This window comes from Centrocercus urophasianus, unplaced genomic scaffold (assembly GCF_019232065.1).
Source record: "Centrocercus urophasianus isolate 14NV4802_14NV808 unplaced genomic scaffold, USGS_Curo_1.0 seq_14, whole genome shotgun sequence".
Lineage (NCBI taxonomy): Eukaryota > Metazoa > Chordata > Aves > Galliformes > Phasianidae > Centrocercus > Centrocercus urophasianus.
In genome coordinates, this window is record NW_024884586.1 from 39120906 (window position 1) to 39136203 (window position 15298).

The 15298-nt window shown below is 39.4% G+C and overlaps 1 protein-coding gene across 1 annotated transcript in view; it reads right to left on the reverse strand.

Annotated features, from left to right (window-relative positions):
• The window catches only part of CLMN (calmin), a 69646-nt gene that overhangs the window by 17750 nt on the left and 36598 nt on the right, over nucleotides 1-15298 (reverse strand). Inside the window, exons 2-3 of the mRNA XM_042814056.1 lie at nucleotides 3554-3615; nucleotides 1071-1166 (exon numbers count right to left, since the gene is read on the reverse strand). Coding sequence (XP_042669990.1) covers nucleotides 1071-1166; nucleotides 3554-3615 — 158 coding nt within the window. The remainder of the gene's footprint in view (nucleotides 1-1070; nucleotides 1167-3553; nucleotides 3616-15298) is intronic.

Here is a 15298-nt window from a genome sequence, read left to right on the forward strand (position 1 = left end):
AAATAAGCCAATAAGTGTTTAAAAATGGTGGAATTATTCACCCCTTCACAAAAAGCATTAAAAAAACAGCAAACACAGAGGCAAATCAAACTGAGGAAGTAAAAGTATTGCCATCTTCTCTGATCAGAAAGTGCTTCAACTATACAATTGGCCCCAGCTGCTGCAAAACACAGTTAGCAACCCATTTTCCTGCTCTCTAGATATTACATTTCTCCTCAACCAGGAGGTTGATTGTTTATGTAATCAACCCCAACCACGTTCAGTAACAGGACCCAATTTACCCCCCAAAAAATCATAACACATACATTTTTTGTCTTAAATTAAATTGTATCATTTTATTTAGGAAGCATGAGCAGTTTTGCTAGCAGGCACAGGCAGGTGGGAGCAACAACCTTCATTCTGGCAGAGATGAAACAGATTTGTTGCATGGCTGCTTCCCTGCAATTTCATGTTGGCACACTGCTTTTATCATGTATGCAGGAAGACCCAGCTGCCAACACAAGTCTGGCCTCCCTCACTGACCTTCCAGCACACAGATCAGTGATTGTCACGATGTGTCTCCCCTCCAATTCCTTTCCATGTTCCTTTCAAAGCTTTCTATGTGAATGCAGACAGAAACAGTGCTGCTTCTGCTACAGCCCAAACTGCATGAATATTAAAAAATAGGTGGTTCTGAACATATGACCACAATGAGCATTCTTTCTCCAGCAAATTTATCTTTCCTTGATAACATGGCTTGAGCAAACTTGAAACAGAGTATGTGAACATTAACATATCCAAGCCTTAAAAAACCTTAAAAAAATCCTTAAAAAAATCCTTAAAAAAAAAGGAACATTTACAATGATTGCACACCACTCATATTTCATGGTTACAGATTTCCTTCATATTTAAATTACAGCTCAGGACACCAGCTTGTAACATAAAGAAATAACAATATAATTGCTGAAATACTTCTTACTGTATGCAAGACATGGGAACAAATCCTCCCTAATTATTTGAATGTCAATATAGTGTTACTTCCAATGTGTGGAGCTCCAAGATAGGTAGGTTTCTCTTCCTTGCATACATACCAGTTTTTGTCCTGACAGGACTTCCAGTAGTGCCATCAAGATTTTCCCATCTTGTATATCCATAAACAAATCTCTCACTTTCAGAGGAGGTTTGCACTGTGAAGTAAAGAAATGAGGTAGCTTTAAAACAGCCCTACTTGGTGAGTCACCATTACTACAGAGAATTGGAAGGAGAATTTTACAAGACAGAGATACTAGAAATAAATCTCAGCCTGTAGGAAGAAACTGATGACTCTTCTTCACATCACTGGCAATTCTGCCTTTAAGAGAAACAAGATAAAACTGAGATCAGACAAGGACTTATCCCAAATCTCATTCCTGTCTCCTCTGTAATGTTTCTGGTGGTGCCATTCTATATCCCACTATTTTCTAAGCACTTTAAATAGCAATGTATTGTGTTTTCTTCTCAGCAAACTCCTCCAAAGAGAGCCATCTCTCCACTTCAGTGAGGTGTCATGCTGTGTGCTGTGAGGCATACAACAAAGTCAGTGCTGCCCTTAGGAGCAGTCTCAGCTGCAGCAGTGATGCTTCATTCAGATGTCACTTGCACCTGTGTCCCTTAAGAACCAAGTTATTTTATTTCTGATTGGGCAATGTTTCATTAAATGCTGCTTCTGGCAAAATGAGGCTGTACGTTTTTATCACTAGTCTTTAATCTAGACAAGAGTACTAAGGTCAATGCTCCATGCTGAAAGGAAGAAAAGTAACATTCATTTCAAGATTTAAAAAGCTTTGGGTTTGAAGCTTTCAGACTTCTCATTTACTCCTAACAAAATCAAGAACCACCAGAACTCGTAGGATGTAGACTGCCCCCAACTATCCCATTACCAGAGCCATCTCCTCTCAAAAGATGACCCAAATGGGATGGCATGCACTAAGAGGACACACACTGTGCCAGAAGTTTCCTAAAAAGGTATACAAGGAGGCCTTCAGTGCTGCCTATAAAAGAAGTTAACCTCTCTGCATACAGAAGTGCCTCTTAGAGGATAAAGGCAGAAGCCATCTCACCTCCCTTAGAAGATGTCCCTATGGAATCATCTGTAATTAGAAATAGCTTTAGCAATGTTCTCATTATTTACATGGATGCGTTTGTTATGCTAGTTTCAGAAAAGAAATAAAATAATAATGTAGCAGTAAACTTTTGCCCTTTCTTCAGAGAAGCACTTTTCTTTATTGAATCAGAGAGGAAAAAAAAATTGTATGCGCTCCAGAGAAAACAATTCACCTACCCACAAAATTTCTAAGACTTCACATGTTTGGCACAGACGAATTAACAGCTCCCTACAGCCATTTCATGATCTAATTCCTTTTGTAAATGAAAGACCTTTTCCACAGTTACATACTTGACAAACCTTTCTGACAACTTCCAAATTTAAAGCTCCAGAGCCTAATTCCCAAAGGAATCACTCACAAAGCATTGTCTTCAAGTTGAGAAACCTTTGGGAGCAATTGATTGTTCAAACATTGCCAGCTGGCTTTATTCTGATTTTCTAGAGAGAGTGAAGATCTTTTTATTCCTTCAGTAACATTCACTGCATAGTAGTGGACTTAAGCAACTCTTTATGTGATGCTTTTCTTCTACAAAACCTTTTTGCTTTACTGTGTTTGAAGCGCAGTCTCTTCACAAGAAGCACACAATCCAGACTGTAGTTTAACTCACAGCCCAAACTTAGTTCCTATCTGCACTTTATGAAATTTAGCCACAGGTACTAAGAGCACGGTGAAGCCCAAACTTCAGTCCAAGTTAGGACTGTTGGTCTCTCTCATTCCATGACTGCACGAAGAACTGCTGCTGCCTCAGGAATTCTAAGATTTTTTTTTTTCTCTTCTCGTTCTCAACAACAGGAAAACCCTTCTCTGGATGTCCAACTGCTCATGAGAATTAGTACTTACCTACTACCAACAGGAACAACAAATTGGCTTCAACAGTCATATTACCATCTGATTAAGAAATAATTATGCTTCAAAAATATGGGATGTCCAAGAATTAGTTCTCTAACGTAATTGGATATGTTAAGATCACAACATGCAGGCTTTTGGAAAGCGAACAGCAAGTAATTAATCTTTCCCATCTGGAGATCTGGGACAAAGCCAGGTTCTGAGGACTGATCTGTCTTTGGCCACTATGCCTCAGATACTCAAACTTCCAGTCGTGGGGAACACACAGCAACCATCCGTTCAGAGCAGCCTAAACCACAACTGATTTTATGCGGCTGTGTGGGGTTCTACAGGAACATGCAGTCAGTAGCAATGAAGACACAAAGGTATCTGAGATGACCTACAGCCAGCCAAGAGTTCATTGAACCTGAAAAGAAATTTTCATTTATACGGAAACATGTTTCCAGCTTCCTCTCATTCTTCTACAAATCTCTCCATATGCACAGAAGTCCTCTGATGACAAATTGTAACTATTTCAAAATATGTTCATGTAGTCTGCTTCCTACTGTGCCCTTGCATCTCAGTATCAAGACAGTCAGTCTTACCTTTCCCAAATGTAGGTTTATCCATCTTGTAAAGGTCCTCTTCTGTACATTTTCCCGTTCCACTACAAATATCAGAAACAAAACACAGCACTTAAGTTTCCAGAACACAGCACACTTATAGGAAACTTCAAAAACTTATGCACAAAAGAAGTCAGAATTCATTGGAGGCCTGCAAACAAAACAAATATATCCCATAACAGGAGACATAAGGTCTTCATCCAGGCATGAGCTATGCACCCGTAGATGCATTCTAAACGACGTAGGAAAAAGGTTCTCTTAGTTTTGCAGTCTTCAATGTAGCTTTTGAGAACTGAGTTTTAACATGCTGTGCACAGCTCTCCAGTGATGTTAGACTCCGAGCCGGTGGCTTGACCCTTCAATTTATGGGATTATTGTCCTGACACCCACATGCAAATTGGGCTGATGTGGATTCCAATGTGCTTAACCTTAACTTACAAGCACAAGGAAACTGGATCATGTTAGTTAACCCAACAATTTGGTCTTCAATCTTATGAATGGAAAAGTTGCCTAAAAACTCATCTTCCCCAATCTTCTATGTAGTGAATTTCAAATTAAAAATAAAAAATCAGAAAATTCTCTACACTGATTAATCATTTTATTTGTATTGCAGTAAGACGAGAAGCACTTGTAACTTGCCAGAAGTGCTGTATGCTGGGAGCTGTACAAATAGCTTTTGTGCCAGCTGAAGAGTTTTTAATCACATGTGCCATTTCCTGAATCCATTTCCATAGCAAACTACAGCAAAAGTGCAAGGGGAATCATATTTCTGATTAATCTTCTAAAATAAAAGAGTTAAGCATAAATTTTAAATAAATGAAGTAGACTGACGAAGTGATATTTCATTTTAGAGACAATTATTCTCAAGTGGTTCTCCAATTTCACTAGAATTAAGGAAATCTGGCAATTTATAAACAAGAAACATTAAAACTAGTTATATGCTGTATTTCAGTCTACACATAGAGCATGTATTCTAAAATCTTTTTGTGTTTCCTCAGCCATGCAAAAATAGCTAACCCGTCTACTGAGAAGTCACATTCTGTAGAAGTCTGGTTTGTTTTTATTGGTCAGCCTAATTATAGGCTAAGTAGCAGCTTCTGTAAATCAAATTTTAATCTTGTTCTTTTTGATCATTTTAACTGAAGGGTCAGCAGCCTCTAATCATACATATAATTGTTTTCCTTATTTTGATGTATTGGAATAGAGCTTTCAGCATGAATTACATCTATAACTGATGGCCACTTGGGCCTTCGAGGTCCTCTTATTCCTGTAAAACCTGATTTTATGTAAGATGGTTTAAAAAAGTCATTACCCTTTAAGTGCTTTAGAAAACATGGAAAATGCCAAACTAATTATTGCTGTTGGCTTTTCTTTTAAAATAACTTAGAAGAATCTGCACAGATTTGAAACAGTTCTCTACAAATTCAACTGTAAATTATATTAGGGTTCTAGAATATCTGTAAAAATACCCACAGCATTTACTACCTACAAATCTCAAAGTACAATAAACCATGAGATGGCTCATGTTCTTCTTGGGCTTCTCTCCCTTCAGCATCTCAATCCCCGAGCTGCCTCTCCATGCACTCACACACACCCACGTCGGTTCAGAAGTGCCACGTGTCATGCGGAGTCAAGGGTGTAACTTCAACAACTGATCTGTTAAAATTAACTTTGGAGGGTCAGCAGATGTTAAAGTTAAGCCAGATCTGTCCCCAGCTATGTTGCTTTTTGTTTAAATACATGTGTTGGTGAAAAGAGGCAGGCAGTGCAGCAGGAAACAGGGCTGCGTTTGGGACTCCTGGGTGTCAGGGAGGTTGCCTTACCAAATGGGATGGCTAGACAGATGTCCAGTGTCCACCAAAATTGAAAAGGAAACACAGAAAGGTACACAGAAGCAAAAAATACGTCTTCTAAAGCATTTTCTAATTTCTACAGAGGCTTGGTTTCAGCCAAGTCCTATTTTCACCAAGCACTTTGACAATTTCTATTTTCAGGGTAAATAAGGATGCAAGTGAGAGCTGTGTTTACCTAGATTGTCCGTACAACAGAGGACACTGTGGCTCCTAATTTTGCTGCAGAATTTCTCCCATCGGTGTAAATTAGAGCTGCAAATATGCCTGAAAGGATGGGCGAGCCAAGCTGGTATTACTGCTTCAGGAAGTTCACACACCAAAAAATAAACCAGGCACACACAGGAGAGCACTTATGTATATTTACAGATTCTAAAACTACTCAGTAAACCTTTCAAAAGCAAACAGGCCGCTTCCAATAAGAACGATGACTCCGGAACAGGCACTGGTTCTGTACTACTTTAAAGGAATAGTAACTGAATGGGGAGGAGGAAAGGGGAGAAAACTTGTTTCTAAAATCTCTAAGGCAGACAAACCCCTAATGCAGGCCATCTGCTTGCCCATGGAGTTAATGGGAAAAGTCCAGTGCAGGTATTTACTGATGTGTTCCTTTAAGTGCTATTCTTCTCCAGCTCTGCAGACCTCCCAGTTCTGATGCAGCCCCTCCTCTCTGTGGCCTTTTCATTTGTGAGGATTGTGGAGACTCTATAAACTTTATATAGTTTCTATAAATTAAATGGGATCATTTTTTCTCCTTCACACCTACTTTTGTATAAAAGTGAAGAAAATCAAGTCTGAAGTTCGTATGCTGTTGTATACAGTCTACTGAAACTGCACTGGGTTTACTGGGCAGCTAGAGAGCAATAACACCATTATAAAAGAATAATTACACACGCCATATGGCTGGTCTGCACGCAAATCCAGTGCATTATGCTGGAAAAGGAGGATGCCTACTGCGAAGGTTGGAGGCAAGGATGTAATGTTAGAAAGCAGTAAAAAGTTAAGAACTGCTATTTCAGTTATACTCTGCTCATATCTTGACATAAGATACATAAGAGTTTGTCATAAGAGACAAACATATGAAGAGGAATTTTGACCACCACACTGAAATTAGGCCTTCCATACTCTTCCAATAAACCCAAATGCAGCACACTTTCACAGTAGAAGCCACGGTTTTGCAGAGGCATGTGATTTTACTGAAGGACAGAGGCTCTGGGACAGATGCAATAAATGAAATTGTCCCACACCCACATCATCAGTAAGCAGTAGCCACTGCAGAGCCATCTCACATCCTTTGTGATTTAAGAGATATCAGTACAACATGCTCACCCCAAAGAGTTTGCAAAAAAATAGACACAAAAATATGTATTCTGGTTTGTCAAACCAAATGGAAAACATTATTAATTTGTCACAGAGCAAAACCAAGCTCTTAAAAGACCTCTTGAGCAAACTCAAGGCTAAGTTGATATGGACAAGAGAATTAGGCTGGTTCCCTTTGTGGCACTATTTCCCACTAGCCTAGGAATTCCTCAGGCATATACTGCTGATGTCATTATGTCATTTCTTCCTTCTTCAAGTCTTCTCAAAGGCCACTGCTGTTGCAATACCTAAAAGAAGCCAATCCCAGTTGCTATGTTCGATAGCAAATTGGAGATAACAAACAATGATTTGCTTTTAAATACTATTTATTATGGTATTATATAACTAGTTAGGAAAAATCCTTAGAGGCACACCACCACAGGGCTGGGCACATGAAGGAACCAAGAAATGTGGAAACTGATTCGAGCGCAACTCTTGTCAGTGTGCAGTTATATAGCTTCAAAAAATTGCTTGATTTGCATGTATGATATTACTCCTAAAGCAAAGCAGCAGGTCATTTAAATTTGTTTTCAAAGCTATTAGCATTTAATTCAGGATATTGTCAGCAGAAGGCATTCAAACCTACATAACAAGCTGGCTTTTAGATTCACTTGCTACTTACCTAGAAGATAACTTGTTAACTACCAGTGTTATAACACGCACAGAAGCCTTTTTTCTCCTTCCTACCGTGAGGTTATAACCACTACAGAAACAAGATCTAGCTGTTATTAATATTAGGCAAGTTTTCAAGAGGGAAATGGTGGTGCTGGTCACGTAACTGCTGGCTGCCCTTGGCTCCAGACACAATAACTTTCTTGGAAAATCATCCCACGTCCGCCTTATCAGCAACCAATGCCTACCGCACAGCCAGCTCTTAGACTTTATGGCTCTGGAGCTAGCAGAGTTATCTGCCAACACCACAGATCAGGAGAAAGTAGCACTTCTCACTACACAACAACAACAAAAACAGCAAAAATACAATATTTAAATACCACACTCCAAAATGAAACACGTGGCTCAGATACTCTCGGCCTAGGGAAATAGAACACCAATTCCTTTCCTTCCACCTTCCCCACCTCCAAAATCCAGCTCACACAGCCAAGCAATCAATAAGCCTCTAAAAAGAACATTTAGAACAATCTACTTTCGAACCACCCAAACTCTAGACCTCCAAATAAAATGAGAGCTGGATTTTAAACAGGGCTGCATGGTGTTCCTACACAGTGACGCAGCCTAGGTACTGCCCATTACTAATCATCATTGAGGTGATTCATGTTTTCATGTATTCATGTTTTCTCTGCAAACATAGTGTTCAAGAAGGAAACCAGACTGACATCTTCAAAAACGCATTTTACCTACAACTTCTCATTTGCTGCCAACAATGTGTGAAACTTTCTTGTACCACTACCCAGCCTTGAACACTGATGAGTGCTTCCAGACACGAAAGCCCGTGTTGTTTTTACACATAATGATAAGGCTGCTAGCAACAGCATTAGCTGAAGAGAATTTCCTGGGTTTTTGTTTCAATTTGGTGCCTTGATCGTTGTGGAGATGCAGACTGATAGCACTGAGTAGCCAGGTTGAACGTCTCCCAAATCACCAAATCCAGTGCGATGTCCAACCAAGATCTGCCTCAGTAAGTTTCTGTACAACAAGCATCTGAGACACATGAATCCTACCTAGCATGGCATTCTACTTTTTGCAAGAAATTTCATGCGTCATAAGGGCTGTGCCATCATTTACAATAAACAGTCAGACACTACATACAGGATGATGATGTTAGATACAGGATGTTGCAGAGCTGCATGATGCAGGGCAGGGAGAAGTGCAATTAGAGTTTCTACCTGTGACTGGTTCATCCAACCTCAGAGTTACAATAAACACACTGAACCACTTAATCTCCATTATGTATTTTTACAAGAGGATGAAAAAAATAGCCCACAATGTGACTTAACACAACATGCAGGAAAAACATTCCTCTTAGGTCTATAAAATGCAGTTACATTGCCCAGTAGTACTCAGTACTTACAAGGAAATCTCCGTATTTGTAGAAGTGCAAATTTTAATGGCACAATCAAAGCATAAGGAATAATTTTATCCAAATTGCCCACAAAGTTCATTTTATAAGCTTCTGAATTCCTGAGAATTGTATATTTTCCTTGCGCTTATGAATCCCCCAAACAGCTTAGAGGATTAATTTTTTTTTCTTTTTGATCTGTATAGGGGTTGAAGGCTTTGTGTGTACCATATGCCAATTTGACGTAATTTGGAGCACATGAAATATTAAATCTTAAAAATTCTAGTTTTCTAAGGGAAACATTAACTATACTATATAACATAAAACTGCTCTCAAGTTACCTCCTATGAAACAGGGCCTCCAAACCTTCCAGATGAAGTTGTTAAGTTAATTGTTTGTTGAAACTGACCCATTTATTAGGATCCTTATTAAATTTCTATGGCAGGCATTGAAAGCTTGAGGCTTTTTCTTCCATCAAAGTTGCAAATTCCCAGCCTTACTGGTTCAAAGTTCTTTAAAACTCAGGTTAGTGCTGCGGAATACAAACCTCACAGGGTCCCAGGCATGACGTTTTCATTAGCTGCAGCTAAAAGGGTTTCTTTTGGAGTTCAATTTCTGATTACAGCAAAATATTTACTACTGCAGTCAGTGTATTAGGATTACATACACCAAAGAAATATTACAGGATGAATAGACCTCTAAAAAACTCTTAGTACTTCAATCCTCCCAGTGTCTGAGACAGATGTTCCTCTTACCAAAGCATTAGGTAGATGAATTTACTTGTAAATTCTACTAGATTCTGGAAGAGAAATCCCACATAAAATATTACTATCAGAGCTGATAAAATGGCTTCCAATGAGAGGGACTTATATTTCCCTCATGAAAAGTAATTTGATGGTGGCAGATGGTAAAGATTCCTCTCCCCCCATCCTTCAGCCACAAAGTAAACATCTTTGTTCTGATGACTTCTCATATGCATGGAAAATGTTATTGAACAGATTACAGAATTTTTCATTTACTTACTAGGAATATTCTCATCAAACAAAATTTGACATTTTTCAAAAAAAAAAAAAAAAAAAAAGGAAAAGATACAGTTTTGTTCTGAACATTCTGAGTGAAATAAACATCAGCATTTACTGGGAATGTTACTGGACCCCACTAAGTAGTAATAAAGCTAAATTCAATGGCTTTGCAATTGATCTAACAAGTGATTTAATCATTGATCAGGCAAAGCGTTCTCAGACTGTGCACACCACCTGTTCTGTTATACTATATGCTGTACAAGGAGCTTAGTACCTCCTTCTGTACATGAAAATAAGCAGGATTTGCTATTACCAGCAATGGCCATAAGGAACAACGCACATTTACAACAGCTTGATTTGAGAGTTTCTTCTGGCTTAGAGTTCACTGTAACCTCCTGCATTGGCTGTACTGGAATCAGGTTTTACAAATATTTCCTGAGACTATTAAAGTTTCTTGGGAGTATTTAGGCTCCCATCTCCACAGCAGGCAGAATCTCCAACCCTCTGCCACTGCCAGCATGCTGAGCTCTGCTTTGAAAGGAAATGGTTTGAAAGGAAGTTAATGGAAATTAACTTCAGTTTCAACCTCTTCTTACAAGATTTCCACCTACTTAAGGATACCAGGTCTGATTCTCTTCCCCTGCTCAAAGAAATATCAGGAGCATCCTCTTGAAAGGGACATCATTGGCACCACTGCACTCAGCCTGGTTGGTACAAGTTAACTTTCTCTTGTTAGGGGAACAACTCTTGAATCAAACTCTTACCAACGTGGTTTTAACAGCATTGGCACAACTGTTTCCCTCCTGCTGACATGGAAAAGATCACTCATTATCCACGTTAGTATCTGCACCGGCAGAGCTAGCAACTAGATAACATGCTAAATCAAAGATCTCAGTGCTCATCCCACAGCGCCTAAGAAAAAAACAACAGCGGCTTCCAGAAACCATCCTATCTCAACCAAGTATGAGCTACTCACAAAGTCCAGTCCTGCTGCATCTCCACTGCTCTGCATTATTTTTTGTGGCAAATCTAGAAAGTCTAGATAGTAAAACATTCCTTATTATTAATGCTTTTTTCCTTTCAGAGAGGAAGAATATCCTTTTGGCTCTTAATTTTGTTGAAACATCAAAAGCAATAAGACATTCTGTTTCACATTAGCTTCAGCAGCAGTGCTAAAGCCTGAATAATTTGAGATGAGCAAAGAAGCCCAACAAAACCCACACTGTGAGTCAGGGTTGCTTGGCATTCAGAGTCAAACTAGCAGCAGAGTGCCCAGATTCTCACCGCTTCCTACACTCATCAGATAGCATTAAAAGGTTGGTGATTAACTACTTGAGTGCATTTGAGAATATAGTATTTGCACTTGTGAGCAGAAGGAACAAACACAGGAGACCAGCAATATATCCAGTTTCAAACAGGAGCCCAGGGCAGCTTCCCAAGGTGCTTCACAGGAGTCAGTCCAACACAGAATTTCAAATCATGCAATTAATGGCCAAGACCTTCAAAGAACTATAGTTTGGAACAGAAGGGCTGAGGAGACAACTGGCAGAGACATCTAATTGTGTCTGAAATTTGCCTGTAACTGTGGGAAATCTGTCCTTAGAAGACAGCAGTTTCATTTTCTAAAATTGAGCAAGAAAACTGCAAACAGAGTTTGACACAGAACAATTTTGGAGATGCCATGAAATCATAAAGAACTGCCTGTTTGGTGCTTGTGACTTCTGGATCTAACTTTTCTGCTTCTCCTGCTGCACCCAAACAATCTGGGGACATTAAGCAGTCAGCATATATCCAAACCAAGAAATGCTCACGATGTCCTTCTCAAAAGGACCCAGCACTAAAAGAGGTTCAAGAAGTCAAACTTAATTACTTACATGCACTACTGCAAAACAGAATTTAAAGCTAGGAAGAGAAATCCACTGCACATGCCACCAAAACATTGCTATCCTCAAGAAAAGGAGAGGCTTTGGATGGATCTCCATAGCAGAAAATGTGAATTAATCACACTGCATCCTGCTTTCCACTTTTTCATCCTGTTGATGTCTGCCATCAAAGCTACTAAGCAACACAGCAGAAACAGAGTGAGGAAAATGGCAGTCAGATGAATATTAGAAACAAACAGAAAAACATGCTGCTCTAAGATCAAAGGCTTGAAGAGATTTATGGAGCTTAATATTAACTAGCACCAAATCCTGTGGCTTTAGAGGAATAAGCAGATGCTTTGTCCATCGTGGGCCAGACATACAATCTGAAGGAGAGGATATGGAACAGCTCTTGGAGAAATGGACAGAAAAATGAAACCAAAAATATCATGTAAGAGATTGGAGGTGCACTGTAATGTGCTGTCTTGCAGAGCAAGCAATGATCACTTAAAAATGAATGAAGGTAGAGTGTGAGCTGCTAAAATTAGATTAAAACGGCTAAAAAGATGAACTACAGAAGAGGTCCTTTTTGAGATGCACTGCAGATTGCAAGAGGTGAGGTATGCTTCAAGAGAAGTACACCTGCATTTCCAGGGAAAGGGTGCTTGCTGCAGAAGTTGGTCAAGGATGCCAAAAATAACATTTGTAATTCTCTATTTTTTCAACTCTTTTTCCAAAATTCAATGACAACACTACAGAAACTATGAAAACTCATACCTTCTTTTTCATGCCCCACAGGAAACATCCACAGAGAAGAAAATGAAAACATTTAAAATAATTTAGCATTAATTTCCAACCATATGTTTATGTTATGTTATATTCACAGACATTTCCAGATGTTTCCAGATTTAGAATTTAACAGACAGGCACTCCGGATGTACAGTATTACTCATTGCAGGACAAACTTGTTACAAACAAAACACGGTCACTACTCTGCTATACTTTCTCTGTTTGCACAGTATCTTCAATCCAAGCTATGATCCTCCTTATCAGAGTTTCACATCCTTGGGGACAAGACATAGCACCATTTCCCATTACTAAGAAGAAAATGAGAGCACAAAGAACTTCAGGGACAAACATTTTTTCCCTAAGGAAGAAATAAATTGAGCAAGACCAGAATGGCCAGGACAGGTCTAGCTTAATTTGCAGGTGTTGAATACCAGAAGGGGGAGGCTCACAGCAGACTGTGATGGAACATGAGCAGGGAACAGGGCACTGTCAGAGGAGTGCCAGTTACTTATCACACATGCATCAAACCTTTCCTTTAATACATCTAGTGGTGCATCACACTTTTCCAAGAGGCAAGGAGAAAAAAAGCTTATGGAAAGAACATGTATTTTGTTGCTTTGAACTGTGTTCAACATGCATAACGTTCCCTCCTGAGATGGATTTAAGCGATATACTTCAAAATGGAAAGTAGGCCATTTTATTTGCTCAGAGGAGAGGTAATTAGACATTACAAATAAAGGCAGGCCTTCAAATATATGTCACACTCTATAGCACAAGAGGATTAAAAATACTTTGAAAAGAGAGAGAGCTTCTGTTAGAGGGCCCACAGAGTTTCTGCAGCCCTTTGAATCATGTCTTCTTTTATTTTCCTTTTAACACCAATTCCAACAATTTACTGCCAGCTTCCTGGTGCTCTCAGCCACTCCCTGAAGCTATCAGTGAATAAGAAGGAACAGTTCAGGCACAGCCTGCTCAGTGCCACTTCACTCCCCAGCTGCATGGTACAGAACTGTTGTTTCACATACCCTTTAATTCAGTTCAGATCAGCACTGCCAATAAGAAGCTTAGCAAACATTTTGGCCAGCACAAGGGAGGGCATCAAAGCAGCTTTCTGGCAGCAGGACTGGCCTACTGTGTACATGAATCCTTCACTTGGGGGCACTTATTGTCTAAACACCATCAGATAAGGTCCCTGTCTCGCTGATACTGCTTCTATACTACCTTGCATTTCTTGCCTCCAGCCAGAACAACAGGATTCTGCTCACTGTATGTTTCTTATACTTCTTATCCATTGCCATCAAACTATGAAGGTTGTGCAATGGGAATAACATAGAGCATGAAGACTGACAACATTCCTATTGCTGTAGGAGGCAGAAGAGCTTGCATCAATATGCATCCATTCTGCCTACTTCTCCTGCTGTAAGTGGCATATCTGCCACTTTCAGCACAGAGGACTGCTGATACCTGCTGGATATGGTTAATACTTAATATAGCCACCTCCTTTAGAATTGCAGCTATGTACAGAACCAGAATGTACATGTTCTCCAATAGAAAAATCACTAATGGACACTCCATTGTCCTTCATCCATGTGATGTGAGATGGGTGGATAAGCAATGGAAGAGGGCAGTGAGTACATCACTGTTTTCAGGTCTAAACCCTTGAGTTCCTTAAGGAAAGATCAACTTAGCTTCGCAATCCAGTAAGAATATGAAAAGACAAGAGCAGCAGCAGGAAGGCTGCCCTGCATGCAGCTTCTGGCAGGAGGGGACAAGTCAGCAGCAGCATCCTCCTATCAACACTAAGATCGGTTGTACTAACATGAGCATGGACAATTAGTTTGGGGTGGCAGAGGATGATAAGATGTCTTCACTAAGGTCATGACTATGTTTGGAGGTAGAGACTTCAAAGCTGCTTTAGTTCTATGATTTATCTACTTGTATAAGACTCTTACTCAAAAAAGCCTTTATCCCCGAATCTCACATAGCAATAGAAGAACTGTATCAGAGACATTTTGCCCTCACATGGTGCTTCAAGTTGAGAAGCTTTTGTAGATAGCAAAGGCTTATGCTTAGCACCCTGTAAGTACTGTACCCTGCTCACATCATTCAGTGACTTCTTAGCTATGAGAGCATAGTCTGATGAGGAGAGGCTTAACTCTTAGGAACAGTTTCTAATCTTCACAGCTATGTGATTAGGTCACAAAATTACCTACAGCAAACCTCACATTTCAGAAATCTGAGACCTGACTCACAGGTTTGAAAGTTTGAGTCCATATATTTTCCAGTGTCTATTTTCCGGGCTCATAGAAAAGACATTATTAAGTATTCCAGGGACTCCATAGGTCTGAGGTGTGCGTGGCAATAAGCTTCATCAAAGCACTCACCAAACACATGGTACAAGTGAAGTCAAATCAGAGAATTGAGTAATCATGAGTAAAACATGATCATATAATCATACACTTCCCTTCAGGATTAGAAACACAATGAAATCTTCACAGAGAAAGAAAAATAACAGGAACATTACTACTTGATTGCAGCCTCTTGCATGGCAACAGAGAAACACTAAGTCTTCAAGCGAAGAAGCTACTTGAAACTGAGGTATCATTATGAAAAATAAAAGGATTCTTAATGCCAAACTGTATTTAGACTGCACTATGACATATTGCTAAGAAGGTCATGTATACAAGAGTGTGAACTCAAAAGATGAGAAGAGCTCAACCAAAGTCTTAAAAGGATGAAGGAATTCCTTTCCATGCTGCCTATATTTATCATCTTCAACACAAGAATCATCCAGGCTATGAAAGGATTTTTAAATGAAACACACACAT